This window comes from Vulpes lagopus, chromosome 3 (genome assembly GCF_018345385.1).
Source record: "Vulpes lagopus strain Blue_001 chromosome 3, ASM1834538v1, whole genome shotgun sequence".
NCBI lineage: Eukaryota > Metazoa > Chordata > Mammalia > Carnivora > Canidae > Vulpes > Vulpes lagopus.
This window is the reverse complement of record NC_054826.1, coordinates 61,534,159-61,550,234: the sequence shown is the minus strand read 5'-3', so window position 1 is coordinate 61,550,234 and position 16,076 is coordinate 61,534,159. Positions and strand designations below refer to the sequence as shown.

At 42.3% G+C, this 16,076-nt stretch overlaps 1 protein-coding gene across 20 annotated transcripts in view; it reads right to left on the bottom strand.

Moving 5' to 3' along the window:
• KCNMA1 (potassium calcium-activated channel subfamily M alpha 1) overlaps positions 1 to 16,076 on the bottom strand; it is a 718,693-nt gene that overhangs the window by 33,935 nt on the left and 668,682 nt on the right. For 10 of the 20 annotated variants that reach the window (XM_041748736.1, XM_041748737.1, XM_041748738.1 and 7 more), the window contains 3 exons: positions 11,124 to 11,237; positions 10,288 to 10,368; positions 6,273 to 6,403 (listed from right to left, as the gene is read on the bottom strand). In XM_041748736.1, the coding sequence (XP_041604670.1) occupies positions 6,273 to 6,403; positions 10,288 to 10,368; positions 11,124 to 11,237 (326 nt within the window). The remainder of the gene's footprint in view (positions 1 to 6,272; positions 6,404 to 10,287; positions 10,369 to 11,123; positions 11,238 to 16,076) is intronic. The other 10 variants (XM_041748742.1, XM_041748743.1, XM_041748744.1 and 7 more) reach the window with 1 other exon arrangement.

Sequence of the window (16,076 nt, the reverse complement as noted above, 5' to 3'; positions counted from 1 at the left end):
TTTTTTTAAAGTATAATTACCAGAGCTTATGTTTCACAGTTAATGCTGTCAAGCCTTTTAAACTAATTGGTCTTTTATAGAAAATTTAACTGAAAATTAACACATCTTTTAATAACATTGCCTTAACTTTAATGGCACTTTGCCTTTCGTTTATAATTGCTCTAAAATTGTCATTTTCCATGCCATAGCTGCCATTTTTTAGATTTGCTAGTTTTCATGGTGTAGATTTTTATTTTTAGTATTTTTCTTTCATGAGGGATGAGAACGACTTGATTTTTTTTTTTTTTTCTCAATGCCGGATCTGCTTAGCCTGATGTGACAGCAGGGGTGTGTTCTGGGTGCAACAGAGCACACTGCCATTTGCCACATGGACACTGGCGCTAGCTCATCTGCCTCGGGATGGCCCACGGCCCGTCTCTCACCTTGTGAGCAGGAGAAATGAGGCTCTCAAGTGCAGTGCAAGGAAGAGGGCCATGTAGGAGTCGTTTGTTTATATAACATGGCACTGGATTAGCTTGGGCTGACTACGAACTTGGTCTGCTCCATAACACCCTCCCGGGGTTTAGCCAAAAAGCAAGTACAATTAAGAGAGTGAATCATGTGAGTCCATCTTCCAGATGGTCACATTCTTCAGTTACAACATAAGCCTCAGTCATTTCTGGCAAACAGAGACCAGCTCTGATATTAGAGAATAGAATATAGAAACATATAATACACACATACGCATATATATGTACATGCATGGATAATAAATCTACTTCTTTGTAGTTACATTGGATCTGAAGAAGTATTTGCTGATTCTGTGAAAGATTTTCATATACCTTTGTCTTTATCCAGTTACCCTAACATGATATCATTCCCATGGACATTGGGACCCAACTGATTCCCAGACAGTGGAAAAGACATGCACTGGCTGCTAGTGAGCTGGGACTGAGACCAGTCCTAATTCATGGCCTAATTCATGTCCTAATTCATGGGCCAGTGCCATATTGTGTCTCCTATAAGTCCTTGCCTTTGTTATGAAATATTAATTCATTGAACATGCAAATATCCACCCTGGGCATTGGAGTAGTGAGCAAAGCAAAGACAGGCCTGGCACAAAATGGTCATACTGAAATTTCTTTGGGCTCCTGGGGGAATTCAGTGGTGGGGGTCCCAAAAAAGGTGGAGCGTCCAAAGAAAGTGGACATCATGTGCTCATGCTCTCAATTCAAAGGACAGGCACATGGCCAGAAGTCCAAGGGTGTTGTTGGAACATAGTCATGCAGGCTCACAAAATTGGAAGCAGGAGGCCTGCAAGTCGGGTTCAGTGGGATGGACAGGCGGCGACCAGTGGGGTGAGTGAAGCAGGCCTGGGAGAATTTAACAGGAAACAGTGTGGACTCCAGTTAAAGGAAGCATAGCTCAGCTCTAGCCGATGGGTGCTTTGTGGGTATCTGGGAATCTGCTTTGTCACTCCAATCAAAATAAGCTGGAAATCCATTTTCTAAGGGTAATCTATTCTAAGGGTATTCTAAGGAAGGGTAAGTTTAAAATATCGGCAACAATTCTAGTTAAAAATGAAAAACTTTGGGAAATACAGAACTGTCTACAGGATGGGTGTTGCCTGCAATGTGCCATTTTGAGACTTCTATGAGAGACGACGGTTCATTAGAAGCCAGATATCAATCCAGGTGCTCATGCCAACATACCATGCTGTTTCTGTTCCTTTTTTCTCTTAAAACGAGTGCACTAGGATGGAGTGTGGGACAGAAAAATACTTCAGGAGTCAACTCAGTGATGGGTTTGTCCTTCCAGCCAACACACACAGGAAGCAGAGGCCTTAGGAGGATCCTGGTGGTATCCAAAGGAAGACGCATGCATATTCTAATCAAGACTAAAGTGTTTAGTCCCAGACCTAGAACTTGACAGTACATGGTCTTTGTACTCAGAATACTCACAGTATGGACAATAGCTCTGCCCGTCTGACTGCTTCTTGCATGTCCCTCACCTATATCTACAACATTCCAACCACGATGGCCTTCAGCTACTGCCTCAGGCCCATCAAAGTCAGCTCAGCACCACTGTTTAGCTTTAGCCCTGATCTTGCATCTGCTATGGAAAGCTGATCACCCTCACCCCCAAGTGCTCTCTCCTGATTTTTCAGTGTCAGCTTCCAGGTCTTCAGCTAAGACAACTTCACTCTGACCACTGTGGCTAACACACGTCTCCACACCCTCAAATCAGTTTTGCCCATTTGATATTATTCATTGACTACTACTGATAAGTAGCTGTCATTACTGATTTACATAATCATTTACATAATTATTGCCCATGAGAATGAAAGTTCCAATAGCATGAGGGCCAAGGTCTCCCTCTTTCTTCTTCACTGCTAAATCCCTGGCATCGAAATAGTGCCTGACATTCAGTTCAGTGCCCAAGAAAGGCAATGATCAATAATGATAAATACAATATCGAGTTTGTCATGTGTGAAGCACTGCACTAATCACTTTACAGCCTTAACTCATTTGAGGATCTTGACAATTCTGTGAGGTAGGTACTATTATTATCCCAATTTTAAAGATGATAAAACTGAGGCACAGAGAAGTTAAGTGTATCCCGCCCATAAATGCTGGTTCTGGGATCTGCATCCGAGCAGTCTGGTTCATAGTTCATGACTTTTCTGCCTAGGGAGGCGCCAGATACAACTCAAATTGGGGCTGCGGGTGGGGGGAGGTAGTGGTGTGGAAGTCAAGTCCAACACTTGAGCACCAGTTTCAGCTCTAAATTCAGAGAGGCTTCCTTTCATCTTTTTCATGTGTGTGTGTGTGTGTGTGTGTGTGTGTGTGTGTGTGTGTGTTGGTGGTGGGGGGGGGCAGGCTGGTACCTTTTGCTGAATACACTGCTTAGTTGTGAGCCTCTTCCTAGAGGCAAATACCCACAAGCATAATTATTCCCTCTGATCATGTGTCTCTGCTGTTGATTAGCAGGAGAAAGCCACGAGGCCATGTCTACAACATCCCTATCTGTTCAGGAATGCCTATGACGAATCAAAACACTGTTCTTTTAATAAATGAAGCAGCAAGCAGCAGGAGTTGAGTTATGAAGGACAATATTCAGGGGACGTTTAGACACATGATTAAGTGGCAATTTTGGGGCTAGAAAAAGCAGATCATGGACATCTGAGGAGGTGTGTGTGCGAACATCGAGACGCTGCTTGTAAGCAACTGTCTGAGATGGAAGCTTACCTCTGGCTCCCGCTGCTTGGAGGTGTCTCAATTTCTCAATTTACATTCCTGCCAACCTTTTCAGTTCCTTCTAGTTACTGCCTTGGTTTTTGATAATCTCTTGTTGTTGTTGTCGTTGTTTTTCATAAATTAGGGTTGGGGTGGAATGCAAAGAAATCACAGGTAACATTTTTGTCTGAAGGCCCAGATTCAAGTGAGTCTGTTGAACCAGATCCAATTCAAGACCTCACTGTGGGGGTGCGCCTAGGTGGCTCAGTCAGTTAGGCTTTGGCTCAGGTCATGATTCCAGGGTCCTGGGATCGAGCCCCGCATGGAGCTCCCTGCTCAGGGAGCCTGCTTCTCCCTCTCCCTCTGCCTCTGTCCCTGCTTGTGCTCTCTCTCTCTTTCTAGAGAGAGGGGGGGAGAAAAAAAAAGACCTCACTGTGGAACTTGCTCATCCCAGACAAGGAAAACCAGGCCTGGAATGATCGGATGGGCTTTTTGACTAATGATTTGAAAAGTCCCCATCAGCGCATCGGTTAAATATGTGTTGCTTCAGGTTTATTCACATTATTGTCCAAAAGATCAGACACTGTAGCTGAAGTGCCTCGCAGAGTTCTGGGCCCTCAATAAATGAAGCCGATGATGATTACAATGACAGTTACTAGATTCTCAATACTCTTTTTTTTTCCCAGGCTGGAATTCAGAAGGAATGCTGCTGGCAGACCCGTGGCATCCATACATGCTTTTAGGCACTCTCTCCCAGACACTTCAGTTTGCATTTCAAAGGAGATTAGAGATGGCTTTTTAAAAATTTCAAACCAACCCACTTTGATTTCTCATCTGAGTTTCCAAAAACGGACTCCATGGTGGGGCTACAGACAAATAGCTGTGCAGCTCTGATCCAGATGTGCCCCCCAGCCCCACCCCATAGCCACCGAGTGCCCCTTCTGTTGTGTAGGGGTGAAGTTCTTTGCTGCTTAAAATCCATTTTAGCGGCTCATTGGTATGAAGGGCTGGCTTCATGGGTGTGTAGACTGTGGGGTCACCCACAGTCCATGCTCAAAGGGCCCCTCGCTTGGCTTAAAGCTCTGCACTCAACATTTTGAAATTCTTAATCATGTATGAAAAAGTGGCCTGGCTAATTCCTGCCTGGAATATCCTGAATGATACATAGAAACAAATTTTTATAAGTTTGGATTTTATAAAATTTTAATAGAGTATTTTGCAGCTCTTGAAAAAAAAAAAACACAGTTTAATCACCTTTTAGGGATATCAGTCTTCTGTAATCTCTCTAGTTAGGATCAGAAGTAAAATGAAATTTCTAAAAGAGATGAATTAAAAAAATCCATTTGAAACCGAAGACCAGTACAGACAGTTTGGCACTGTATGAGCACATCCTGTAGCTTCTATCTTCCTTCTGGCTTGCTTAAGGAGTTGGCCCAAACTGGGCCCAACATCACTAGCAGGTAGAGAATGGTTGGGCCCAGAACCATCAGGCCATCAGAATGAAATCCCAAATCCTGGAAAACCAGGAGTGCCTTGTCTAGTGACCTTTTTTTCTCCTTCTTGACTAGGCATCATGCAAAGGTATGGCATGATGCCTAGTAATCAACCTTCATTCAGATGAATAGGGTTTCATAATTATTTTTACATCCATAATTCTAATTTTTTAAATAAGATATGCTTGCAGTTGGACCACATTCAGGAAAACAGAGTAACCTAAATTAGTCTTTAAAAGCTTTATGTTTTTTCTTTCCTCAAATAGAAGTTCTTCTGGGATTAGTTTTAATGAATAGAGAAGAATAATGCATAATTAGCATATCAGTTGTTTAACACATTCAGGAGAATAGCCTTCTTAAGCACTTTAAGATATGTATGTGTATAAAAACTCTCTGAGCTATGTTTATGGCTTTAATGTGTTCAATAAAACTTTTTCATGGATTCCTCAAAGGTCAGTTTTTATCCAGCTTATGTATGTATTTTCATAAGTGGTGAATTTGAGAATTCCAAAATAAAGAGGCTTTTCTCTATGATAAATAAAGACACTCAGTGGGAGCACCTCACAATCCCCACTTATAACCTACTCAAGTGTCTGCTTTTTTGCCTTTTTTCAGTTCAAGACAGCTCGATGAACTAGTGCCTACTTTTTAATTGTTATTTGTTTTTGGTCTTAAAAGTGAAAAAAAAAACAATGCCTTGTTTGCTTGGTACATATCAAATTAAAAAAGAAATTAATGATGCCTTTGATCCCTCAGATAACCCACTTTCCTCTCTTTACCACCATGTCATTCCTTCCCGGCAGCAGAGAACTGGCCAGGCCTGATCCTCATGCATGGTCCTCTCCCAGGACTTATATTTCAGTGACCTGGCTATGACGTAAGAGTCACCCTTCACATTTTGTCCTCTTCCATCTTCTGCTTATATTTAATCTATCCCCAAGTCCTATCAGTCTTCCTGACCAACACTACTTAGATGCTCCCATCTCCCTCTAGCCCTGCTAACCCTATCCTCATCCAAACTTTAGTAGCCTCAGACTTCCTGCTACCATCTTGCCTCCAGAGCCATCCTCCACACACCAGCCAAGATGATCCTCTTAAAGCATCTGATCACATGACTTGCCAGCTTAAAACCATCCTTCAATGCCTCCTCATTGATCTTAAAAAAATGAAGCCGTGAAAATGGGTTTCTTGGTCGTATAGGTCCAACCTTGCCTCATCCTCTCCTCTCCCTTTCTCACTAGGGCCCAACTACAAAGGCTTTCTTTGGCCTCCTTAAGATGGTCAGTTTCCTTCACCACCAGGCCTTTGCATTTGCTTTCCTTCTTTGGGGCTAGGGGTGGGGTTACTCTTCCCCATAAAATCTCCCCTCTTCCTTATCTTCCTCACAATTTCAAGAATTCATAATCCAACTTTTATTTGCACAAGAGTCTGACTAATGTTGGTATCTGCTTCTAGATTGCAAGCTCTGTATGGTCATGCTCTTCCCTAGAGTTCATGCTCTAGTCTTGGACCACCGATGTTGGGGGTTGGAGGTGCTCTACTCCCATATCCCACACCCACTCACCGCACTCATAAGCGAGTCCAGGACACTGACTGCAAATGCTGTCCCACATGCAAATGGCTGCGTGAGGTACAGTTCTGTGTCGGGGTCGTCATCATCGTCTTGGTCCAAAAACTGAACATTAGTATCATTCACTAGAAAAAGTGTAAAATGAGAATTAGCTCAAAAGACCACATACAAACAGTGAAGCCAGAGAAAGAGCAGGCCACTGGCTTAGCAACACTGAAGTCACTGAAAAGGAAAGAAAAGCATGGGAGAAGCTGTAGATGAATCTTGCGGGTGGGAGCCAGTGGACTCAATGGACTGCTCCTATGTGATTGTTCAAGCTTCCCAGGCCCAGAGAGCAATGAGTTCAAGCAGCCTTGCTCCATGGCAGACCACTGGAGAACTGCTGGACAGTGCTGGTCAGTCCTTTGGTATAGTTTTAGAATCATGACCAAAAAACACCCTGAGGTGTTTTTCAGTAGCCAAGTCCTTTGAGACATGGACACATCTCAAGGATGAGTAGCCATGAGTAGCCATGCTGGGATGCTAAGTTTAGGCACAGGAAAAGAAAGCGACTTATTAAGACCGAAGAGCAGTAGACTAGGAGCACAGCAAAGGCGCATAGCAGGGAATTCACCTGTAGGCTGGACCTACAGGCTGCCCGGGGTTGGCCTGGGTAGGGCCTCGTGTCCCTAGCCTTGAATCCAGGCCCACGCTGACAGGTCCTGTTTCATAGAACAGTGACCCCAGGTGGGATGGATCCTGGCTGTCTCTGGCTGCTTGCTGACAAGGACTTGCTGTGCATTCCGAGTTGCATGGGGGACGCCCACGTTCTCCCTTTCCCCTTCTAAACAGCTCAATCTTTTATGTGCTGCAGCTCAAGTAGAAGGAGCATTTGATGCTGTAGTTCATTTCTATATGAGGATTCCTCAAGGACTCCTCCGGCGGGCATGTGCAGACTGATTGGCTGTGTCACTGAGATGTCTTTAACTTATTAAAAATTAAATGACAAATTAATTTCCATTCCCATCTTGGCTTCAGAAATTATCAGTTTTGCAGAGCAAGTAATAGGAAAGAAAGTGTGTGGTGGGGGAGGAGATGAGTGCTCGTGATTTCTGGAATAATTATGGTGCTTTTAGGAAAAGAATAGATGAGGTTTCCTTTTTTCTGATTCCTTTCTAAATGTATCAGGAGTGAATTCTCTTTCCTAGAGTTATTGTTTTAATTTTTTTTTCCTGAAAGTAACTTTTTGGATAACTTTTTTCCCAACTTTTGCTTGTTTATTGTATAAAGCAGAATAAATGATAATAGGATAAAAGGCAAGGCATGGAATTAGTTCTAAATGACACCATCTTGTTTCCCCAGAGAAAAAATTTAATGGGGGAACATCTTTGCCTCAGCAACACTTGAATCACAGCTGGTGGGTAAAAGTGCAAAATGTGGGATCTGACAAGTAAGCTTTGAATCTAGGCTGTGTACAAACTCTGTACAGGCAATGAATCTCGTCATTCTGCACCTTAGCTTCTCTCTCTGTAAAATGGGAGAAATAATAGCAGCTCTCACAAGACTGTCAGGAGGCTCCTATGAGATTGCGCTTGGAGTGTGGCCCAGGGCCTTGGCAAGTGTAAGCTGCTCTCAGGATTGCCTTTCTGATTAAATGATCTGTCTACCCTACTACATTATGAAACTTCCCAGCTTCCTTCCACCTCTCTCAGAAGCAAGGCTCTTGCTTGCTCAGGGACTCTATAGAGTCAAATGGTACCTCCATTTACCCAAAAGTATGTTGGATGCCACAGTTTAGGCTTCTGCTTGGTGAATCAGAAAATATGAACTCTGGACAATACGCAGAGGAGCATGGTTTTAATTACTTAGGCTAGCCAAGGGCGGCGTGTGCATTGACACTCCGAAAGGTATAGAGTTGATTACCCTTTCTCCAGACCGCCGGGAAGGGCCGGTGGTAGACTTGGAGGGGAAGGGGCCACAAGGAAGGAGAGATGACACAACTGTCAGTGAGCCAGGCATTTCAGTCATTGGGAAGGCGCCCCAAGGCAGGAACCAGGGGGCCAGTGAAAATCCTGTGTATTGTTCTGGGAGAGTCTCAGAGGGAGAACAGACAGTGTTACCCAAAGCCTGTATGTATCACAGAGCAGTCATTATGTGGATGCTAACAGGTGATTTTTAAATCCTTCTCCCCAAATGTTTTATGGTCATAGATGACTAGAAACCAGGTTAAGTAGGGCTTTAAGCAAATATCCTTCTTGGGGAACTTCTAGAAGCCTCTGACCCTCTAACATCAATTGAAACTCTCCAACGGGATGAAGACTGGAATATACCACACAGTTTTAAAAACCTGGTATCCTCTGCTTTTTAGAAGGCATTTTAATGGCTTGGCATAATGCAGAACACATCTCAGAACATGTAGGTAAATAGTAAATATTTGTGGGATGCAGGGAGGCAAAGTGGTCGGACGATGACGGCTTGCCAAAGGTGGTATGACCGCCAGGAAAATAGGGCTTAATGTAGAAAGTAAGGGTGAGGCGAACACATGGAAGGTTCTCTGAGCTCACAGAAGAAATCTCGTGAGGGACAAAGGCTTCAGGGGATTCGGTTTTGCTAACTGAATGCCTGAATTATTGCCTCAGATTTGGTGCACCAAGCCTTCTCTTTTCTCTTCTCCTAATCACAAATCGAGATATCCTGGTTAGTTGGCAGCACATGAACTCCAAACAGAAAAACAAATTCCTGGCAGTAATGATTTTGAAATGCCTCTGAAGGTTTCTGAGATGGAGATATTTGGATGAATTTTCCAACCAGTGGTCTGGGCTGCATGAGCTCCCTGCGCCTCACACAACCCTAAGGTCCTGAAAAGAGCAATCCAGAAACCTAGGCTTTTAGCCAACTTCTCTAAACATGAAAAAGACACCTCTCCTACTGTTGGAAACAGAAAATAGTGCGATACTCCTTGACCTGAGTGAATTTGTCCTGATAAATAGCTACGTCTACAATAATGCAGTGCCGAATGGTGGACAATTTATTCCTTAGTTTCTAGACACCTCACAAGCAAGATTACTGTGTTAAAAGCCTGCTCTCTTATTTTGAAATATATTTTGGGGCCAAGAGAATGGCATGTTCGTTTCATTTGTGAGTCATTCGAAGGCAGGTGCTCCCCACCTCTCTATCCACCCCTCTGCAGAACAGCACTTTTGCTGTCTCTATTTAGAAGATCAATCCCCAGTTCTGAGACCTGCAGCTGATGGGTGCCTTTTACAGAGTTATTAACCAAGTCACGGGGAAGTGTGGAGGGCCTGACAAATGTAGTCATGACCAGAACCTTTCATCTTCCTGGTGAGTCCACTCTGAATCTCTGTGAGGCTCTGGGACAGCCAGGTGGGGGTCAGAGTGCAGGGCTGTGCCTCAGTGGCTGCTAACCTCATCTTTGGCACCCTTCTTGAAATCTGGCTTTTGTAGGAAAAGATCCCATAGGATCTGGCTGCTTTTATGGCTTCAGAACCAGAGCCTCTGAGAAGGGGGGGGAAAGGCAAATAAAGTCAGAATAAAGGAAAATAAACAGCTGGAGGGAAGGCTCCGTCTTAGGTTTCTTATCTTAAAATTTTTATATTTCTCCTTTGACTTCTCTGAGAGCTGTGAAGACATGTCAGTCAAACTGACAGTGTGTTGGAAAAGGAATATAAGGGAGAAGGCGGGAGAACAGGGGGACACATGGAAAGGGGGAAAAAAAAAGGCCCAGGCCAAAGAAAATGAATTAGAGCAAAGATGCTTTGGAAACAACTGCCAGGTCAGATGGGTGTGATCAAAGGTTTACTGATGCTGTGTGGGGAAAAAAATCATTAAAAAAGGCCAGAACAAGACAGTCGATTCCAACCAGAGCCACAAATAAAACACATTCAAAGCAGTGCCATGGGGTAGTCTTTCTATTACAGCCCGTGAAATAAAAAACAAGCCGATGATAGTTGGAAACACCAACAACAGAACAAAAGGAGATACCGATGTGAAGGAAAACAGTGCTTCTTACCCAGTTCAGTTATCATTAGAATGTGCGTCCCACTGTTTTTTTCCTGATTGACTGATACCAAAGGCAACTTGCCAGGTTTAGCTAATTGGATACAGCATTTAAGGGTTGGGGAAAGGGAGTGGAGGAAAGTACAGAAAAAGAAGAGCGTGAGGGAATAACAGAGAACACATTGTAAGGTAAGGGGACCCAGCACCAGAGATGGCTAGTATTGTCTTGGGGTTTAGGGAAGAGACCACTCAGCAGCTTTGCAAATTCACAAATAGTAGAAGGAGTGCCATGGCCGGGTTAAAAGTTGGGTTCCACTGGCTGGTAATCATGGCCCTTCAAAACCCATCATATTTTAGGTCAGAATAGCATTCGCTGAAAATGACCTTTAGCTGAGAAGTTCAGCTAGGATGGATTAAATGCCCATTGCCCATTCTCAGAATGGGTCTGGCTTAGACCTGAGGCTTTGTACCTCAGTGGAGGGCTCTGATTGCAAGAGCTGTCTGGAGGTGCTTCCAACGTAAATCACCAGAAGAGTCCATGGATTACGCCTTTCCTCCTTTCCTCCCGCTTCCCTAATTTATGTCCCAATCTCAAATCCATCATCTCAAGCTCCTTTGAGAACAGTTACCAGCATGAAGGAAACTGTCTATTCATGTCAAAGGAAAGATAGATCAGTTTTCCTTTTGGTAATCTGTCATACTACTACCCATACCTCTCTCCACCTCCACCCAAACCAACCCTACTAGAGCCGACTCTGCTGAAGGAGCTAAGAAACAGGGTAACCTCATATCCTACATGGTTGGAAGAGAGGACAACAAAATCTTCCCAAAGCTGACATTCATCCCTACCTAGTTCAGTAATGATGGGGATGTTGACTCCAGTTGTGATGGATGGCTGGCGTAACATCCCGTGCACTGGGCTGTTATCTGGAGAGGATCTGTCCATTCCTGGAGGTGTAAACCCTAGTACAAAAGAAAGAGAGAAGGGAGAAAAGTCAGAGACATGGAGAGCTTGGGAATAACATAATATACATGCACACTCAAAGAAAGAGTTGTTTATGCATTATTTACAGATCAACAATTAGCACTCCGAGGATAAACTCTGTGTGTTGCTTTTGTGAATGACAAAGTAAGAGGCCAGTATAAATAATTCTAACCTGCCTTGATAGCTCCCTAAAAATGAGTCTCTGCATCAATTATTGATTTTGCTCATAGATTTTTTTGTTCCCCTCACCTTCCAGGCAGACAACAGGATTGTACCTCCGTGCCTCCATGTGGCATAGGAAATGCTTTGGCCCATGAAAAGTGAACACAACAGTGTATTCCACTGCTTCTGGTACAAATATTTGACTTTCTGCTTCTCCTCCCAGACTGTGGCAACCATGAGAACGTGAGTTACTATAGAGGTGAAAGCTGGACAGCAGCCTTGAGTAACCCAGACCACAAACCATTCTGAGTGATTGAAGAGGTGATCTGTGCTGCTTTAAGACACTGGGGATTGCTTTGTTGTTGTCGCCACAGCATAGCCTAACCTATCCTGACTATTACCATAAACCAATTGATTACTTCTTCTCTTGTCAGTGGGTGACTCAAGCCAGGGGTTTTGACAGATTCTGGCCAAAGGGAAGTGGGAGAAAGTTTGCTTGGAGACTTTTAGGAAGTGTTTCCTTGCTCTTAAAAAGAATCACATAGGGGGATCCCTGGGTGGCACAGTGGTTTGGCGCTTGCCTTTGGCCCAGGGCGCGATCCTGGAGACCCGGGATCGAATCCCACATCAGGCTCCCGGTGCATGGAGCCTGCTTCTCCCTCTGCCTATGTCTCTGCCTCTCTCTCTCTCTCTCTATGACTATCATAAATAAATAAAAATTAAAAAAAAAAAAAAAGAATCACATAGGAAGAGATTCTCTTTTAATTCACTGGACATTGCTCTTGCACCTGTAGTGCCTGGAACTGTGGTAGCATCTTGCAACTATGGTGGCACCAGCTGAGACAAAGCCAGGTTAATGAGACTGGCTGAACTGAATGCTGGAAAGACTTAATGATAGAAAGAACTATCCTTGAGAAGTGTCTGGGTGGCTCGGTCTTTTGAACATGTGGCTTTTGATTTTGGCCATGATCTCAAGGTCATGGGATCGAGCCTGCTTGATTCTCTCTCTTCCTCTTTCCCTCCTCTGCACTCTCTCTCTCTTTCTTTCTCTCCCTCTCTCTCTCTCCCTCTCAAAAAATAAGTAAATAAATAGATAAACAAATAAATAAAATAAAAAGAACTAAAACAAAAAAAAAAACAAAAAAAAACTATCATTGAGTTACTGAATTAGCCAGCCATAGAACCAAAACCAACTACCAACTAACCATTTCTCACTACATGAGATTTTATATACAGTATATGCAAATAAGATTATAATATACAATATGATAATTATGTATATTTTACATATATAATGATTATATAAATATATATATATATTTATATACCATATATTTCTTATACCATAAGAAATATGGTAAAAACTCCTGAGGTTGGTTAGATTGGTTTTGTATACATACACACACTATATGTACACACACACACACACACACACAATTTTATATATACTCTTCCACACACAGGTTTGAACTATGCAGGTCACCTTATATGCGAATTTTCTTTTTTAGAACTACAATGCAGTCCTGTAAATGTAATTTCCTTATGACTTTCTAAATAACATTTTCTTCTCTCTACCTTACTGCATTGTAAGAATATAGTGTGCATTGTAAGAATACACACAACATACCAAATGTAGGCTTCATGACTGTTTATCAGTAGGGATTCCAGTCAACAGAAAGCCATCAGTAGTTAAGTTTTGGGAGACTCAAAAGTTATACATGGATTTTCAACTGTGCAGTGAGGGGTTGGCATCCCTCAACTCCTCCATTGTTCAAGGGCCAATTGTACATATTTTTCCTTTTGTGTAATCCCAAATGAAGAGTTTTGTTTTCTTTTCTTTTCACATGCATGCAGCTGACGTCATCCTGACTGCTGCATATGCCCCCTGCTTGTAGGGATCCTGAAGCCCCCCCAATGTGCCTAACACAGACCTCACATAGTAAACATGGGCATAGTAAATTGGAAAGTAGCTTACTTGGTTTCTGATTTTTGCCATTTGGGTGTTTCAGACCCAAATCCCAGCATATATTTAGAACAAACATGGCCTAACTATAACCTCAAGGCTGAATGGCTGCTTCTTTGAGGATGTGCATAGAATAGAAATCTATAAACATGAGACATTTATTGACTTCATATATTCATTTGGTGAAAATTAATTGTATCAAGTCAAGCACATGCCAAGGGCTACCATCAACTCTATGCTGGTTGCAAGACCCAATTTGCTCCTGACCCTAGAGGACAGGCAGATAGAAGTTCACATTCACTTGGTTTCTCTTCTTTGCCCTTGGGGGATTGGCTACATGGGTTTATCAGTGAATTAAGGGCTTACCGATACAAAGTCACTTGCTAAGTCTCCAAGGACAAAATTCCAAATAGACTGTGTGGCCAGATTCCTGACTTACCCTCCAGTAATGTGGCAATGTTGGATTGATTCTGGTTTATGGTATGTGTGAAGCTCTATCTATAAGGAATGAAATGACAGGTGCTTAATAATTGCTTGTTGTTTTGGAGGTGCATAATGCATGAAATGCCAGCAAAATATAAAAGGGTTTTCCTATTTTCTGCTCTCCTATGTATAAATTTCATACTACTGAATGCCATACTTTCAGAAAGAAAAGAAAAGTTCTATTTACTATTCATTCTCTGATTGCACTTAATTTTATTCTTTGTGTTGATACACTGTGAATAGGGTAAGTAATTTCGAGTGACAGTGTAATGTCCATCTTTCTAAACTTTGGAATGTCTATTTTTCAGCCAACCACATAACCAAGAACATGCATTTTAAATGCTAGCTGTTTTCTTCTCCAGAATAGCGAAGGGGAAAACTAAACTGTTTTCATCAGAAGTTTCATTCAAAAGCATGAAAAACTGCAAGTGACAGCTGTGCAGATTCAGTGGAGGTGACGTTTTTGAATTTCTTCAACTTGACAAGTAAACACCTTAAATCGGTAATGCTATATGCATAATACATGGCCTGTATTTTGACATCCATCATCAAATGCTGACTTGAGAAAATACGGGTTTGTACGTCAAGGAATAGCACCCATAAAACAGGGAGAAATGCAGGTCACACGGTATTAGGAAAACTGTATTTCATTACAGAACCTGCAACAAGCCAAAGCATCCTTTTATTTTATCTTATTTAAAGATTCCATTTTCAGCTGTGAAAAGACTCAACTCCTTTGCATGAAACCTTCATTTAGAAATGACATGCTTGCTTCATAGGCCTATTTCATTTTGCTTTCATATTCCATTTTCCCCTTCAGTCGTCAAGCCTGGTTCCATTAGCATCTGCAACTGACAAACTATGGTGAGTGTCCAAAGACATCTCTCCATTAAAAGTCCCTTCTCTCTCCTAGGCATGACCCCAAGAACAGAGTGCTTTTGTTGGCAAGGAAACTTCAGCAAAGATAATCCCTCTTTTTCCTTTGCTACTTTTGTAGCTACATATTGTTAAAAGCAAAAGGCAAAGACAACAGAAAAATATTTTTTTTCTCTCCTCCTATAGAGAGAGTTATATTAAAGATGAACAGAATTCATTAACATTGTTTTCTTAGATGTCCTAATATGGGGAAGAACCTGTAGTTTGAAATGGCAGGGCTGATCCAGATTCCCTAAGTGACCTTGGAGATGGTTAGGATTTTCTTTGGGTACATTGAAAAGTGGGACCAGTTGTTAAGAAAGACTAAGAAAAGTTTCTTAATTCCTTATAGCAACTGAAGAATCTCTTTGGAGCTTTCTTTTTTCAGAGCTAATCTCCCACTATTCTTAATTATTTAGGGGTATAAAAGTTCCCTCTCGAGTTCCAAGGCTCCTAAAATGCTTTTTACTACTCTCCGGATTCTTTTCCAGCATTTGTGTTCCTAATCATATGTGCCACTGTTGGGTTCGGGTGACAAAAATTGGCAGTGTCTGATGTTCTTTTCATGATACTGGTTATTCCAGGGGCTGATAGCACTCAGCCCCCACCAGGGAAGTTACCTTAAGTAGCTTATGGGATGTTTAGTTAAATGAGACAAGGCCATTTCAGATAGGATGGCTTCAAGTTAAAGAATTGAACACAAATATTTGGGCCATTCCTAAGAAGTTCAAGAAGAGGTAGAAGGGGACACAGAGGAGATCACCAAGGTTTCATTTTTTTATTAGTTTTTTTTTTTTTGAGTATCTGCTGTATGCATGCATCTATGTGCAGCACCCAAGAGACATCATGTGGTTATAGGGGGGGAAAAAGGCTATGGCTCAGACAAGATCTATACCATCGGGAATCGCTAGACTTCTAGATTTGGGTTGGGTTCCAGGGTAATGCAGAGGTGAGTGCATTAGAAAATGAGACTCAATATCACTGTCTGTATGGAACTCAAAACAAAGGCAAGAGTTTTCTAGACCCAGACTGATTAAGGTAATTGAGAATGAAGAAGATAGCTTTAAATAGAACCCCAAGAAAAAAAAATAGCCAACATTTATAGAGTACTTATTATGTACTGATTTCTGTTCATATAATAACTTTAGTTCTCAGAACCATACTATACAACTATTTGTAGATGAGAAAACTGCAACATGAAGTTAAGTAATCGGCCCCAAGGCACACACTTAGGAATTAGCAGATCTCATATTTGAACCCAGGCAAATTGGCCCCAGGTCCCCTCTAAACCACC